The sequence below is a fragment of the Aspergillus costaricaensis genome (assembly GCF_003184835.1).
Source record: "Aspergillus costaricaensis CBS 115574 unplaced genomic scaffold BO79scaffold_14, whole genome shotgun sequence".
In the NCBI taxonomy this organism is placed as follows: domain Eukaryota; kingdom Fungi; phylum Ascomycota; class Eurotiomycetes; order Eurotiales; family Aspergillaceae; genus Aspergillus; species Aspergillus costaricensis.
The window spans coordinates 3,940-19,683 of NW_020291814.1; the positions used below are offsets into that span (position 1 = coordinate 3,940).

Genomic DNA, 15,744 nt, shown 5'->3' on the forward strand with positions numbered 1-15,744 from the left:
TGGGAAAACTTCATCCCGTAGAGACCTTACACATTGTCGCACTCAAACCACCTTCGGGTTTATCGGAACGGCAGGGCTTTCATCATTGCACTGCTTGAGATCCATTAAGCTCATTCCATTGTTTCTTCCGGGTGGGTCTCAATTTCCATCCTTAGCCACGCTTGTTGCAGAGGCACCTCGAATCGAACCTATAAATATGCCGATCGCCACCCAGTTTGCTACACTTTTTCCCTCAACCTCATCTCCATCCTTCCTTTCCATTTTCTTTGCATTTTCCGGCATGCCCTCTTTCACTACCAAGGGCCTCGCCGCTGTGGCCCTGGGCGCTGCTGTCGCTCAGGCCCAGCTCTGGGATCAGGTCATCCAGACAAACTACGGTCCTGTTAAGGGCTTCAAGTACTTCACTAACGAGACTGTTCTCGAGAAGTACTTCGGTACCACCGAGTCCAATGTCACCGCTTTTCTGGGTATCCCCTTCGCTGCCGACACTGGCTACCAGAACCGCTGGAAGCCTCCCCAGCCCCGTGAGCCCTGGAACACGACCTTGAACGCCACCTCTTTTGGCCCTGCATGTCCCAGCAACTACGAGACTTATATCAGCGAGGACTGCCTCAGCCTGAACATCTGGACTAATGCTGCCTCGGCCGATGCCAAGCTTCCCGTCATTGTTTGGAACCAGGGTTCCGACGAGACCAGTGATAATGCTTGGTGGTATGGTGGCGGTATGGCCATGAAGGATGTTATCCTCATCTCCTTCAACCGCCGTGACGATGCCTTCGGCTACCTCGCCCTCCCTGAGCTCAACGCTGAGGGTCTTGCTGCCACCGGTCACAACACCTCTGGCAACTATGGTGTCCTGGATCAACTGGAGGTTCTCAAGTGGGTTCAGAAGAACATCGCCAACTTCGGTGGTGATCCTGACCGTGTCATCGTTGCTGGTCAGTCCTTCGGTTCTTCCCAGGTCTACCACGCCGTCAACAGCCCTCTCTTCTCCGGCTACTTCCACGGTGGTATCTCCGAGTCTGGTATCCGCTACCCCTACGACCCCATGCTTGCCGGGCTGGCTACTTCCTACGTCAACATGTCTACCGCCATTACCCACGGTACATCCTACATGAGCGAGCACAACGTCTCCACCGTCGCCGAGCTGCGTGAGCTCTCCATGGAGGACCTCCTCGTCGGCTCTCAGGACCGTGTCAACGGCACCTGGATCTGGTGGGTTACTGCTCTCTCCGCAGGCTACCCCCTGATCTTCAAGCCCGTCCTGGACGACTACGTCCTTCCCTCCACCTACCTCGAGACCCTCATCAATGGCCCTGCCAACGACGTCCCTGTCATCACCGGTAACACCAAGGACGAGTCCGGCGCCTCTACCACCACCGACTACACCGTCCACGAATACCTCAATTACACTTCCCTGAAGTACGGCGACCTCTTCGACCGCTACATCAAGCTCTACCCCACCAACAACAACCAGAGCACCGCCGACCGTTCCTGGAACGCCGCCGCCCGTGACGCCTCCCTCATTGGCTCCTGGGCCTACGCCACCGACTGGTACAAGGCCGCCGAGTCCGACTTCTACACCTACTACTGGACCCACGCTCCCCCGGGCCAGGACCAGGGTGCCTTCCACCAGTCTGAGATCATGTACGCCCTGAACGCTCTCTACGCCAACGCCGACACCTACCCCTTCACCGATGTTGACTACGAAATTGGTGCGAAGATGTCCGCCTACTGGGCCAACTTCGCCAAGACCCTCAACCCTAACCAGGGTGGCTCTTACACTGGCAAGGGCAGCCTGCCCAACTGGGCCCCCAACAGCCCCAACGGCACCCAGATCGTCATGGAGCTGGGTAACTACTTCGGCAATGTCCCCATTGCTCACCCTGACCAGGTTAAGTTCATGATGGACTACTTCCACCAGCAGATTCCTTACTAGATGAGGATCATGGCGCGCTGCAGCGTGCCGCTTGTATCCATCTTGTACAGCAGAGCTCCCGTTTCACTGGACCAGACATAGCTAATATGTCCTCTCCGTCCGTCTGTCACGAGACATTGACATTCTATGCACTATATTCGCTTCTTAGCTTATCAAATTCTGTGATAATACATTTTGTACATGTATCAAAACCTTTTTCTGCTACTGTCTATTCAATACTCCATAGTACATAGCATAACCGGCGTAGACTACCATAAGTCTTCCATAACACATACATAACGAAGCACTCAAAGCGCCCAAGTAAACTCATCATCTCCCAACTGCCCAAACAACTCATCCAACGATAACTGCTCCAGCTCATGCGCATGAACATCCGGCATGAACCCCACACCGCTGCCACCAACCCCACCCACACCCCTCTCTTCCTGCCCTACCGACGGCTCATCCTCACTAAGCGGATGCATAAACTGCGTCGTAACACGCATCCTAGCGCCCGGAGCTGCCGGTCCCGACGATCCCGGCGTTTCCGTTGGACAGATTTTCGGATCGAGTAGATCCCAGAACAGCGATGGCTGGATAGTGATCGTCGTTCCTTTCGTTATCGTTGCACCTTGATGCTCTGAAGATATAAACGGGTTCGTACTCGCCATAGATGCCGACGTCTGAAGTGCATGGAGGGTCTTAAGCCTATGCGAAACGTGCGGCCAGACCGTTGACATTCTTGACAACAGTCTCTCTGCGATGAGGAGATGTCCTCGTGCTTTTTCTCCAATTCCTCTGTCCCTCGCGAACTGGAATATCCATGATATGGAAGCAGTAGCTGCTACTAAGTGGGCTATTAATGGGTCGTGGAGCGGTAGGTCGAAGTTCTCCCAAGCTTGAACGAGTCGAAATACCCATTCAGTGTGAAATAAGGCGTGGTCGACTGTTTGTTGGAGGAAGAGGCGGGACTGGGAGACGCCGCGGTTTCCGCGTAATATAACAAGGTGGATGAAGGGGTGGTTCTGGATTGCGACGAGGGCATGGCAGAAGATTTGCATCGATATCCAGGAAGTCCAGTATTCCCGGTGGGTAGAGATCTCGGCGGGGGTGCGTTTGGTGAAGGCTACGTTGCGGAGGAGATGGGATTCTGGGAGTTGGGTTTCGTGTTCGTTGCGTCTGTGGTTGAGCTTTGAGTAGGTGGAGGATAGGGACCAGGGGGTTTCTTCGTTGAGGTTGGGGTTCGTGCGGATGCTGTGCAGGTAGGAGGCAGTTTCCCCCCAGATTATTATTAGTTGGACGCCGTATGCGACTATTCCAAGGTCGTTGGTTGGGTCGGTGGTGTCGAAAATGTCGGCTTGGGTGGGTGGTGCGGAGGGGAGCGGGGGTGGGACGGGTGCGCTGGGCGGGTAGAGGTATTCTGGGGATGTTGAGGTTTGTGGTGGAGATGGAATGGAGAGTTGTGGTGTGAAGATGCTTTCTAGTATGCGTATGCTCCAGTGGCAACGGGATATTGTGAAGTCTCTGGTTTCTGATTGATTAGTGTTGTTGTGTTGTAGGGTTTGAAATGCTTGGAGTCGGGATGCCATTCCGATTGTCATGCAGGCTTGGGCTTGTTTGCCTTCTATTCGGGGATTAGAACAGGTCTTCAGGTCAATGCGAAAATGCGTACCTTTGATGTGCCGTAGGGCTAGCAAGCACAACGACTGCAGTACTTCCACTTGTGGTATGCCCTCGATGGCCATTTTCACAACTGCCTGTTCGGCGGACTGGGAATAGAATTTCCGAGCTTCTATCTCCCTGCCGTGGTAGAATTCATGACTCGAAAATGGTAGTATAAGCGTTAGGAAACTCCATAGGAGAAAGTCTGGCGCTTTAGTCAGGTCCGACTGGAGGGTGTTCATGTTGAACAGCGGTAGTGGCTGCAGGTGTAGCACTTTTCGGTACGCCTCTGTAAAGTGTTGCAATGTCTCTGTGGGTGGATGTGGACTTATCTAATTAGCCAAGATACCAATTTTCGGTGGCACTAGGACACTTACTTTGTTGGTGAGAAGGTAGACATATCACTAGGACTTTCTCGCACGGGAACCTGCCAGTCCAGCTCTCTCTGCGAGGTACTATTGCTCTCAGGAGTCCCTGGTGATGGTTCGCCATTTCTGCTGGAGCGTGCGCTGACAATACATCAGTCAATTGTACAGGAAATATATGTAGGGTAAAAGATATACATACCATAGCGCACCATACAAATCATTAACCTGTGACTCGAGTATCCGTAGCCGATCTTGGGTAGCCCTTCTAGTCTGATATTAGGATCAAGGTGCGTTGTAGCTGCAGGATGGCTCACAGACGCATACGCTTTTGTCACCCTGCCAGGTGTGACATTTGCTCGGTTCCTGAGTGAATAAACACATTGGTGGTTTAATCTTTGGCAAGTTGAGCAACCCGGCCGCTCTCCAGGACATTTCGTTTTTCTGCGTCTGTCATAGAGTCAGCAAGTCTAACCATTTCCTGATGAACAAGAGACCCTACCGACATGGCTCGCAGGCCTGTCGACTCCGTTCTCGGGGCTCAGACGATCGATCCATGCTATTGGTAAAATGACATTCCGCCATCTACTCCTGCCATTAGCCGGGGAAGTAGCCGATCCATCTCGGCGTCGGGGCAAATTCCGGGCTGCAATTTGCCGACCACGTGAGCGGAAGTTTCGCCACGGGCTTATCTTTCGGGACTAGTTTATTTCCGGCTAGTGGCGATCTCGCTTGGGTTTCCTTATGGGTATGCTTAAATATCATCTTTTGGCTAGATGGAGGAATGCAACTTTAATTGAATATGACTCTAAAGAAACCTCTTCTAGTTCCGTCTTCCATCTCTAACTTCGTAACTTGTCATTAACCAACCTCATATTTACAATCTTCACCATGCGAAGGCAATGACAATTTACAATTTAGCCTTCTCATAAGGAGTCAACTCCCGTCTCGCAGGTCCTGCGCGGCTCCCATCACCCAGGAAAGTATCGTCCTGGTTCTGGTATTCCATCCGGAATCGCCACTTCTGAGCGAGGTTCTCTGGCAGGTCCCGCTTGATCGCCCGCGACATGTATTCACCCAGGACAGGTAGAAACTTGAATCCACTGCGCAAAGAACATTAGCATTCGATCACAAATACGAATCGATACAAAAGGAATGACTCACTGTCCACTGCCCGCACCTCCAATGAACAAGTTCTTGAAATCCGGGTGGTAGTCCATGATGAAATCACCGGTCGGGGTATCCGTATACCAGCAGAGAGCCAGCTTCTCAAAAGGCCGGTCAGCTAGTTCGGGCAGAATCTCGCGCAGTCCTTCCCGGAGTCTGTGCTCGCCGTCCGCTGGGACAAAGTTGATACGCTCACGAGGCGGGATCAACGGGGGAGTCGAGATGTTACCCTTGGCGAGGGTGATCTCTCCCTCCTTGGGGGTCCTGGTGTACCCCCACCCGTGAACAGCCATCTTCAGTAGGCTAGTATCTTCATGAGGAGGGAAATTAAACCAGCCACTCGAGAAGTTGATGTAAATCGGAAGCTCTTCGTACTTCTTCACCTCCTCTGGCGTGAGACGCATGAATCCCAGGACCTGAGCAGTAGCAATGGTAGAGTTGTACATGGGAACTAGGCTAGATCCCCATGCACCAGCTGCAAGAATGAAGTGATCTCCCGACACGGGGCTTCCAATGAGGGTTCGTACGGCCTTGATATTCTTGTCGGAATCGGTGTCAAACCCAACAACCGTACCCCGCCGGCCGCAGATGAACGAAACCCCAGCTTCGAAGCAATCATCACGAAGCTGACTGATAGCCTTGTTGGCGTCTGCCCATCCTGCTTGGTTGTTTTGGTACCCAGAGAACGGAGGTGCGGCTAATTTTCCGCTGAGGACTGGGTGTAACCGCTTCGCGTGGTCCGCGTCGGTTACGTGAGTCCATGGAAGGTTATATCTGTTGAGAGCTGCTTTGGTCCTCTCCATCCATGAGTCCTTGACGGGGCCCATGCTTCCTGTTAGAATAAACGGTCTGGGGTAGAAGATGCCCCGGTACTTGGGCTCCTGCCATTTCAAGTAGGCTGCGTGAGAAATACGCAAGTAGTCATCGTCGGCATAATCAAATCGAATTATACGAGAGATGTCAGAGCTGGATCCATCCGAAACCTGGACTGATTAGGTGATGTAACACTCACGATGCATAACAGAACTTACTGGGGGCATATGTCGGTCAAGGACCGTTATGTTCTTGTAGCCCTCGGAGGCGAGCTGGTAGGCTGTGGTGAGGCCAAATACGCCTGCACCGATAATCACGACATGGCTATCTTTATCCATGACTACTGATATACGTCAGGAAGTAATGGGACACTTGGGAAGTGAATGTTCTTGGTGGAGCAATGGTTGTTCGATCAAAGCTTTCATGACTCCCTAAATAACTATGAACGGAGACCCAAAATGTTCTCCGATCCGCTCACGTGGTCGGACATCGGACTGGCTTGGGTCGGCTACCTGGACCTAAACAAGAGCATTGTCTAACTCCGGAGTGTGGCGGTCTTTCCCTATGCTCGATTGTGGATTCTTGAGGAGGTGGCGCTGAACCACCTCCACACTGCAATCGAGGTGCAGCCATTATGTCGCCTGACCGGAAAGCTCAATGATGCCATTGTCTCCGAGGCCAGTGACGAACGGTTACTGGGTCTGCCATTTATTTTCAGAGGCTTCGTTTATCACTTTGGTTTGGCTGGATGTGTAGAGAAGCAATACGTAGATGAATGAAAGTGTAACATATCTTCTAATTCGAATTTCAGCGCCTTGGACATCGAGGTTAAGATGGAAGTCGGCGGGGCGGGAAATTTAAAAAGGCAAAAAAGAAGACGTCCCTCGACCCGGAATCGAACCAGGGATTTTCCGGTTACAATTAACCATTACAGCCGGACGCCATAACCAACTAGACCATCAAGGGTTATCTGTTAGTACTTGTCATTGCTCCTATATATATACCACTAAACTCAGCCAGAATCGATCACATTTTTGTCAGCAATCATGAACACTTCTGCTCGGTGTAACTGGTATATGTCCTGCCTAAAATTAGTCTATTATGGTTTGGCTAGTGCTCCTATCTATTTTTGACCTCTCTATCTCTTCAGTAAGTCATTGTTAGGCTCTTTTTTCTTGCTTGTGGCTCGCTCCCTGTTCCCCGATAAGTTACCCCTCGATTGTATCTGGTGGATATATATTGTCTGGGTTCACTTTCCTGTGCCAGTGAAACAGCGACCATGAAAACATGCGGTCTAGACGACAAGCCCGTCAATCCCAGACACTAAACGAGCAAGTAACCAGTAAACATATTAAGATGGCGTTTATTGTGTCAGATATGGATCCCCAAGGCATCTTGGGTGACACCCCATCACTACCTGCCTTAGGCATCAGCACGAACATGTGCGGGAATCGGCAAATGATCCTGGAATGTTGGGTTGTGATGACCCTGATCAGCACGTAGGCCATTCAGCTCCACCCAAGGAAAACCGAATATCTAGATTGAAAGATCACACTTAGCAATCCTACTAATTATCCGCAGCCCCGTTCGTGGGCAAGCGCTTGTTCGGTCCATTCCAGAAATGGTATCATGTGACCACAGCCCTGTCATGAACACCCCTCTCCCTTTCTACTACACTGGCGACTCATCCATTCTGCGCTCCATAAACTAGGCATCACTATTGAACGGAGCTATACCCCAGACTTTGCGACATATATATTCCCCAAGTCAACGACCATAATGTGATCATCTCCCTAGCACTTCACCCACTCGTAATCAGTGAAATAAATGAGGGTAACAACCTCCCCCGGAGATATCCAGGGTGCAATCTATTTTGACAGATGCTGGGATACACTTTTGCCTTGTTAAAGAATAAGCGCTAATATATTACGGAACAGTATGCGTTTACTTTGCCGTGTGAGAGCTAAAGTAAAAGGGAAAGGGTGGATAGTATGATACATTGTATAGCTATAGAGCGCACCTTCATCTGGCCGGAGTCTAGAAAAGACCTAATGATCCTAATCGTTTAAGCCTGGTAAGATTGATAAGGCATAATGAGAATACATCTTGGATAACACTAGCTGAAAGGATGATGGATAATAGTGAAGGAGTGGTAAGAGTGCTTCATTAATTTAGTAAGCCATTTGTAATGATTTTGTGGCTCCCCAATTATGGGTCTTAAGGGTTCATGGGTTGTAAATGGGCTCCACCATCATAGTGCGTTACAGTCCAGGGTTAGCAGATAAGCCACATCCAAAATCAACTGCTGGGTTAAGACATGTAGAAGTAAGGTACGTAATATGCAAGGCTGTGAGGTTACTACGGAGTATGCCGATTCAATGTGGGTACCAAGCGACTGATTCTGGACCGCTGTTGGCTGCTCAAACCACGCTGTGTTTCCCCCAAATGGGCGCTCCGAAAAGAACGACAGCTCAGGTTCGGATATGCCGGCATAAGCTTCCGCATGGATCATGAGATACGAGAGAGCCAAGCAGGAGTCTACCAATCGGTGTAGGTGGTGTGCGAGAGCATGCATTACAGTCCGATTGCTGATACATCCTGCCACACCACCTGCCAAACACCAGTGGCCTGACCGTCAAGGATTCCAACGGTAATACGTTGAATTTCTGTCAACCGGATGTATCGGGTTGTCAAAAGCCACATAGCAGAGATTTCACGCACAAGCCCTGGATCGAAGGATCGACCAGGCTGCTTTTAGTATTAATCACGGGGAGGTGAAATTTTTCCTAGCGCGGAAAGCGATACTCAATACGTCCACCGACCAATGGAGCCGGGTAGCTAGGCCAATCTGGGGAATTGTCGTAAAAGAATGTGGCTCTTGGGCATAAATGGTCCGGGCTAGACAGCCGCAATTGGCCAAGAGGTTATCATCACACCCGGCATTGGCCGGCTAATAATCAATATCATTGGCTGTGAGCCCCACAACAGAGATTATCTGATGCATTGGCCTGATTATCTGATGGCGCTTATCGCTTGGCCCCCATTTATTTGTTCACCATCGATTCCTGACTCTCACTCTCCAGTCTGCAAGCGTGGCTCCTGCGTGACACCACGAGCCTAGTTGCCACGCCATGATGCTAGAGACTTTGGCCCCAGAGGGCAGTCTCCACATGAGCCATAGAAGCAGGAGAAAGAAAAAAAATTTGATGTTGGCGCTAATGCGGACCCAAAAGCCAAGTTGAATGGATGATTGACAGGGGAGATGTTGGGTGTGGGAGGAAATGCTACCCACTATATAACCATCCCGCGATCGGCCCTTTTCCTTCCCCTTTTTTCTCACTCCTATTCCCATTGACATTACTCATCTACTCACACTGCAGAGATAATATCTCATCCAGCTATCATGGGTGTCGTCGTTGACCGACTTAAGGGTCGCAAGACCAACCATGTCGTGGATGATCTTCAGCCAGTAGAGCAGCTTCCGAAGGATTCCCAGACGGATGGTCCATCTGCTAACCTGGGACTCTCCGAAAAAGATGCCCAGCCTGAAGGGGTTTCCCAGGAGGCCCCGATCGGAGTGCAGAAGGCAGAGGCTGCTGCGCTGGTCTGGAGCAAAAAAGCCATCTATGGCACTTACGCCTGGTATGGAAATTACAAGGAAGCATATAGAAGAGCTGTACTAATGATATCCTCAGGATCTGGGTCTGCTATTTCATGCTTGCGCTTCACGAATACATCAGTACCAACGTGCTCTACTATGCTTACTCGAATTTCTCCCACGCCTCGCAAGTCACGACGGCCTATATCTTAGCGACCATCATTGGTGGAGTGCTGAAACTACCCATTGGAAAGCTTCTTGGAATCTGGGGACGTGCTGAAGGCCTGATCGTCTTCGTCATCGTCTACGTTCTTGGGCTGATCATTCTCGCGGCATGCAATGGCCCCAATGCCTTCGCTGCTGGCTATGTCTTCTACTGGATCGGTTACGATGCTATATACCTCATTCTGGAGATTTTCATTGCTGATACGTCCGGTTTGCGCAACCGAGCCTTTGCTTTTGGCTTCTCCACAACGCCTTTCATCTGCTGTGCCTTTACCGGTTCTCTTGCCGCCAACTCCTTTATCAAGACTTCGGGCTGGCGCTGGGCCTATGGTGCCTTCGCCATAATACAGCCCTTCGTCTTCGCGCCCCTCATTTTCGTCTTCAAATATTATGAGCGGAAGGCCTACAAGACCGGTGTTCTGGTTCGCCAAGACAATGGCCGGACCTGGTTCCAGTCGCTGATCCACTACATTCACGAATTCGATGGTAATCTTTCCCCTCTTATTAGACAAGTTGCAAAACCTAAGAACAGACTCTAACATCATCTTGACAGTCATCGGTGCCTTCATCCTCATGGCCGCCTTCGTACTCTTCCTCCTCCCCTTCAGCCTAGCTAGTTATGGCCGAACAGAATACCATAACGCTGCCTTCATCGCCGAAGTAGTCATCGGTTTCGTTCTCTTCTTTGTCTTCGCAGCCTGGGAGAGATGGTGCGCCCGGGTCCACTTCATCCCCTACGACCTTCTCCGGGACCGCACCGTCCTCGGCGCCTGCCTCCTTGCCGCAGTCGTCTACTTCAGCTTTTACTGCTGGGACAGCTACTTCTACTACTTCGTAATGGTCGTCTACAATCTGGACGTAACCAAAACCGGCTACATGACCTCCATCTACACCGTCGGATCGTGCGTCTGGTCCCCCGTCTTCGGCTTCTGGATCCGCATGGTCAAGGAGTTCAAGTACTCGTGTCTGTGCTTCGCGGCGCCGCTGATGTTCTTGGGTGCCGGGTTGATGATCCATTTCCGCGGTCAAGACGCAGATATCGGGTACGTAATTATGTGCCAGATCTTTATTGCTTTCTCGGGTGGTATGTTGGTCATTGGTCAGCAGATGGCGGTGATGTGTGCGTCGAACAGGGATGGGATCCCGATTTTGTTGTCGATGTTGGGTCTGTTCAACAGTATTGGTGGCGCTATTGGGTATGCGGTTTCGGCGGCGATTTATACCAACACGTTCACGGATGGGTTGAGGAGGGCGCTGCCGGCGGAGGATCAGGACCTGTTCGAGACGTTGTACTCTGGGGGTTATTTGTCGCAGATGAAGTATGAGCCTGGGTCGGCGGTTAGGGATGCGGTCAATTATGCCTGGGGTTATATGGAGAAGTACGAGGCTATTGCAGCGACTTGTATTTTGGTGTTGATGTTTCCGGCGGTGGGTATGTGGAAGCATTATAATGTGGACAAGAAGCAGAATAAGGGGACGATGATCTAGGATGGGCTGTTAGACTGATATGTTCAAAATAATGTTTAATCGTTAGATAGATAGATAATTTAGTTACAGCTTCGACTGTGATGTGACTGATCATGAAACATGTAGATAATCTCGATCTGAAGAGGCAAACCTATGAACAAATTCCCTTGGTATACCGGAATTTTCCACAAGATATGCAGGGATGAGAAGGTAGCTCCACTGGCCATGGATGGACAGTTGGACAAATTGAAGAGCCGCAAGAAAAACTTGTGAATGTTACACCGCATTCAACGTGACAACTCAATGAAGATTCATTCATGATCGCAACACAAGCAGGAATTTTCTATCCTACTCATCCTTGAGGCTAAACTTCACTCCCTTGAGAAAATTTACCAACCTTACATCTCAATGCTATCGTCAATCTGAATTATACCTAACAGTGCCAAATACCGGAACTAATCCAGTTTAAAAATCTAACCAAATATGCGCCGCTTCGAGAGAATTACCCAGGTAGTTGAGCCTGTCGAAGAGTATCGCCGGGGAGGTTACCATCCTGTCCACCTCCATGACACCTTCGGCCAAAAATATGAAGTTGTCGGAAAGCTAGCGTATGGTCAATTCTCGACTGTCTGGCTTGCAAAGGATAAGACTAATACCCATCAACACGTCGCCCTAAAGATTCTGAAAGCAGATGCTTCTGCAGATTCAAAGGAGCTTCTAATACTGCGTCATCTGGCGGCGTCCGAATTCGATCACCCTGGAAAATCGCATGTCGTTGAACTACTTGATCACTTCTATCATACAGGTCCAAATGGTATTCACCTATGTCTGGTTTTTCCGGTGATGATCTCGGACCTGCAAGAAATGATAGTCACATGGACACCACGCCAGGCGGGATATGTAGAAATCATGTCACGTCAAATTCTCTTGGGGCTAGATTTCCTCCATAGATCTGATATTGTCCATTGCGGTAAGTTAATGCAGGCAAGAAATAACCTGATAATTACTAATGACCGCTTTCTGTCTGCCCAAGCAGACCTACAATCAGGAAACATGCTGGTCGCAGTTACTGACTCGATAAATGACACCGAGGATTTTCTGGAGCCACCACAATTTAGCCCAGTCAGATGGCTTGAAGGAGTGACGAAAGATGACAGTGCCCCACAATACTTGATGCCTTCACAGAGACGTTACAACCAACTAAAGAATGTCCAGCACTCCAACCTTGTTGTCAAAATCGGGGATTTGGGTGGCGGTAAGAGACAAATCCATTCCTACACAGAATCTTGTGTCTAGTCGCTGATCTTCCCCTTTATAGCTCAATTCCGTAGACAGTGCAACGAGAGGCCTGTAACACCACTGTCACTACGCGCCCCTGAGATTATACACGGGAGCCCTTGGGACTGGACCATCGATATCTGGGCATTGGGGTGCTTGGTAAGTGTCTTTTAATCATCTTTACTCCTTATGACAATAAAGTGCATCTGATAACACTGACCAGATATTTGAAATAGCAACCAACGAGCCACTCTTTCCACTTTGTACCTTCGGTATACCACGAGAGGAAGTCAATAAGGAACATCTGGAACTTATTCACGACAGAATGTGTGATCCTGCTGGTCAAGTTGGATTTGCTGCATATCTCGCTGAGCGGCTGCAGGATGATTTTGGGGCTGAGAATGTACAGCGCCTGGCCAAGTTCCTTTTATTGATGCTGCGGGTAAATCGTGAAGAACGATGTTGCACCAAAGAGTTGCTGCAAGATGCATTTACTGTGAACGAGCACTGAAAGCTGTTATTGAGGGCGGTAAATTTAGTTTAGTTTTGCTTCAAAGGGTCATTAATTTCTAGGAATAGACCCAGTGACACTGCCCCTGAAAGACTTATTAATGTCTCAAAGTTTGTTTTTCTTCTTTTCCTTTCTTTTTTTCTTTCTTTCTTTTTTTCTTCCGAGCCGTGAAGAGAGTATATTACACATGAACTACTCTGATTAGTAATAGAAACCTAGGAAGGCTTTCTAATACGAGAAGGAATGCGATCCTAGCGGAGCTGAAAGCTTATACCACATAGGACTGGTAATATGGCCATGGAAGCTTAGGCAAGTAATCACAAAATCTAGTAATCCCCGCACCATCGGTGGAAACCTAACAAGTAATAGAGTGGCTGCTGCAATAATGCGAATGCGTCGGTTCAATTAGTATATCAATGCCCAGATCTGCAGCGGTGCATGGGATACGTGTCGCGTTACTATCTCCTGGGTGCGCTCATATCGAACTAGCACGTACCGCCTCAGGCAATAACAAAGGAGCTCCCCTTGGCTGGCTCTGAGCCGCATTCCAAAATTTCCACTCCATCTCGCTCATAAGTCTGGCGATACCAAAGCCACTGGCGTCAATACACGGGTAGACCGCTTGGCACCACTCGAACTCAGCCTTATCCCCGCAGTCAATATAACATTTGGACGCCTGTGAAAGTCCCAGAAGTACGGATCGCACGGCCAACATCCGATTTTCTGGCTGCATGCAATATGCTACGGAGCGGCAAATTTCTCTGGCATAGAACACCATGCGGCTCGGGTCAGGGTCTCGCAACAGGTGAGTCTCGGTTTGATAGATTACGCGGCGGATGACCAGTGAAGCTACCCAGAACAGGAGGTAGATTTTGGCTGCTTCGAGGCTTTCGAAGTTGTATGGTGCGAGACCTGGATCCAGGGGGAGCATGCTGGGCTCCTGTCCCAGGCTTTGCCTGCTACAGGGGGTAGGTTTGCCGTCCAGCCTGTGAGCGGACATATGCAGCCAGTCTACCCGCAGACGCGCCTCAAGGTTGAAGCACCGCTGCAGTAGTGCGTGGCATGCGTGTTCGCGATCGTGAGGCGATTGTCCTATGAGTTTACACAGATCTCTGCGTAGAGCTATGCCTTCGGCAATCACTTCGAATAGCTCATCGACAGGGCTGTCTTTTCGGCCGAGATTAAGACATTCAACGTCCACATGCATACTGTATGGGGTGTTAAGGGTGAACATTGCCTATAAGAGTGTTAGTAAGTCCATCGCCAAGGGAGACTTAAACTGACCGCCGCCCACTTGTGTCTCCATAGGATCGCGTCGATGAGGGTTTGATCACACCGGGTAAAGTCGTGTTGCTTCAACATCGCTGTAGCTCCCTGTATGTGGGCAAGACAGTTACGCAATACCGTCTCACTATTCTCCATAGTCTGTGGCTTGTCAGAACAACTGGACCTCTTGGCCCGGATTGAACCTACCTCGTAAGCTTGGAAGACAATGGCAGAGTAGAGAGTAGTAGCTGTTGGCGGACGATTCACCTGCAAGATCTGTAGCATCGCATGAAGAGCACTATTGTAGATTTCCAGGCCATAATGTGCCAACTGACCATCTCTGGTCTTCTTACCCAAAAACACGGAGGCCAAGCCAATGACCGAGCGATCCAGCAGGTCTGATTTGCCGGCCAAGGTTGGGAAGCGCGCCATCAACGAGTACCAGCTATCGACCCTGCCAGTGGGGGACGGGATGGAGGCGAAGAACGTGTGCATGTAGGTCGCAAACAACTGGGTGCGAGCCTCGGGATTCATATTGAAGCAAGCAGGCAATGCCAGGAGCCGGAGCTCTCCAACCCGCCGGGCTTCGGGTAGCTTGATTTCCGCATCGCGCGCACCCCGGGACACAAAGCTGTGGTGGATGAAGTCCCGATCCTGGTAACCGGGGCAAGGCGTTCCTCCTCTTTTAACACAATTGGAGCATTCAGGCTTCTCCAGATCACACTGCCAGGTTTAGCCATCGATTAACAGTTCGATTGAAGGACTGACCTTGATCTTGCGCTTCTTACAGGCTGCACAGGCGCGTGATGTGAAGGGTATGCCACCCATCTCTAGGGTACAATGTCTGATGTACCTATGGCTGGGGAGGACGAACAGTTGGATCGATGCAAGGAGAAGATGAACGATTGGAACCTCCGATGTTCAGGTTGTTCATTGGTTGGTCACGTTTCACGTGCTACCCTCAGCCTCAATTCATGCGATATGTCACATGCGGTGATTATAGGTGAAGACCGACTGGTTTAGTCCTGTGCAAGTGAATGGATCGCTGCATTACCAATTGGTTAATGGAATATATTTGACGGCGTGACTTGATTGCCGTGCTACCATTCAATTCAGCCTTGCGGACCCTTTTAGTACTTAGAGTGGTCGCGGACGGGCCCCGCGGGGAGCTCCGGGTAAGTGTCTCATAGGCAAGGGGGGTCCCTGTAAATATCCGCTTGCTGAGGAGTGGAGTAGAGAAGCAGCTTGTCATGATATCGATCGTGCACTGCAGATCGGCCAACTGCACCTCCCGCACCAACAATCAATGCCCATAGGGCTTTGGAATCATGATTGTCAACATTAGTTTCTATCTATATCAATTACGTCGGAAAAGAAGAAAGTACATACGACCACAGGGTGTGGAAAACAGGGCTTCCCGTCCGCTCAGCCGTACTTAAGCCACACGCCGGGAGGTTAGTAGTTGGGTGGGTGA

At 50.2% G+C, this 15,744-nt stretch overlaps 6 protein-coding genes and 1 non-coding gene across 7 annotated transcripts; 3 read left to right on the forward strand and 4 right to left on the reverse strand.

Moving 5' to 3' along the window:
* Window positions 1–280: 280 nt before the first annotated feature.
* On the forward strand, window positions 281–1,939 carry BO79DRAFT_217171 (carboxylesterase/lipase family protein; the record flags this gene model as incomplete). Its single annotated transcript, XM_025683350.1, has 1 exon — window positions 281–1,939. The coding sequence occupies one exon, from the start codon at window positions 281–283 to the stop codon at window positions 1,937–1,939; it is 1,659 nt and encodes a 552-aa protein (XP_025539913.1).
* A 287-nt stretch (window positions 1,940–2,226) lies between these two features.
* Window positions 2,227–4,453, reverse strand: BO79DRAFT_254474 (fungal specific transcription factor domain-containing protein; the record flags this gene model as incomplete). The annotated part of the gene is made up of 6 exons (XM_025686068.1): window positions 2,227–3,542; window positions 3,591–3,907; window positions 3,958–4,089; window positions 4,148–4,218; window positions 4,273–4,395; window positions 4,448–4,453. The coding sequence occupies 6 exons, from the start codon at window positions 4,451–4,453 to the stop codon at window positions 2,227–2,229; spliced, it is 1,965 nt and encodes a 654-aa protein (XP_025539914.1).
* A 320-nt stretch (window positions 4,454–4,773) lies between these two features.
* BO79DRAFT_264332 (NAD(P)/FAD-dependent oxidoreductase) lies at window positions 4,774–6,446 on the reverse strand. The gene is made up of 3 exons (XM_025686776.1): window positions 6,144–6,446; window positions 5,110–6,095; window positions 4,774–5,048 (listed from the first exon to the last, which is right to left on the reverse strand). The coding sequence occupies exons 1-3, from the start codon at window positions 6,261–6,263 to the stop codon at window positions 4,856–4,858; spliced, it is 1,299 nt and encodes a 432-aa protein (XP_025539915.1). The 5' UTR covers window positions 6,264–6,446; the 3' UTR covers window positions 4,774–4,855.
* Window positions 6,447–6,805: 359 nt separating this feature from the next.
* Window positions 6,806–6,891, reverse strand: BO79DRAFT_t134. The gene has a single exon. It is a non-coding gene; the product is annotated as a tRNA-Tyr (tRNA).
* Window positions 6,892–9,328: 2,437 nt separating this feature from the next.
* Window positions 9,329–11,247, forward strand: BO79DRAFT_245084 (MFS general substrate transporter; the record flags this gene model as incomplete). Its single annotated transcript, XM_025685442.1, has 3 exons — window positions 9,329–9,567; window positions 9,621–10,234; window positions 10,302–11,247. 3 exons carry the CDS (start codon window positions 9,329–9,331, stop codon window positions 11,234–11,236), a joined length of 1,788 nt encoding a protein of 595 aa, XP_025539916.1. The 3' UTR covers window positions 11,237–11,247.
* Window positions 11,248–11,698: 451 nt separating this feature from the next.
* Window positions 11,699–13,004, forward strand: BO79DRAFT_146756 (serine protein kinase; the record flags this gene model as incomplete). The annotated part of the gene is made up of 4 exons (XM_025678480.1): window positions 11,699–12,185; window positions 12,249–12,470; window positions 12,534–12,652; window positions 12,717–13,004. The coding sequence occupies 4 exons, from the start codon at window positions 11,699–11,701 to the stop codon at window positions 13,002–13,004; spliced, it is 1,116 nt and encodes a 371-aa protein (XP_025539917.1).
* Window positions 13,005–13,353: 349 nt separating this feature from the next.
* On the reverse strand, window positions 13,354–15,098 carry BO79DRAFT_264342 (Zn(II)2Cys6 transcription factor domain-containing protein; the record flags this gene model as incomplete). The annotated part of the gene is made up of 4 exons (XM_025686777.1): window positions 13,354–14,241; window positions 14,289–14,429; window positions 14,478–14,993; window positions 15,039–15,098. 4 exons carry the CDS (start codon window positions 15,096–15,098, stop codon window positions 13,480–13,482), a joined length of 1,479 nt encoding a protein of 492 aa, XP_025539918.1. The 3' UTR covers window positions 13,354–13,479.
* Between the last annotated feature and the right edge of the window lie 646 nt (window positions 15,099–15,744).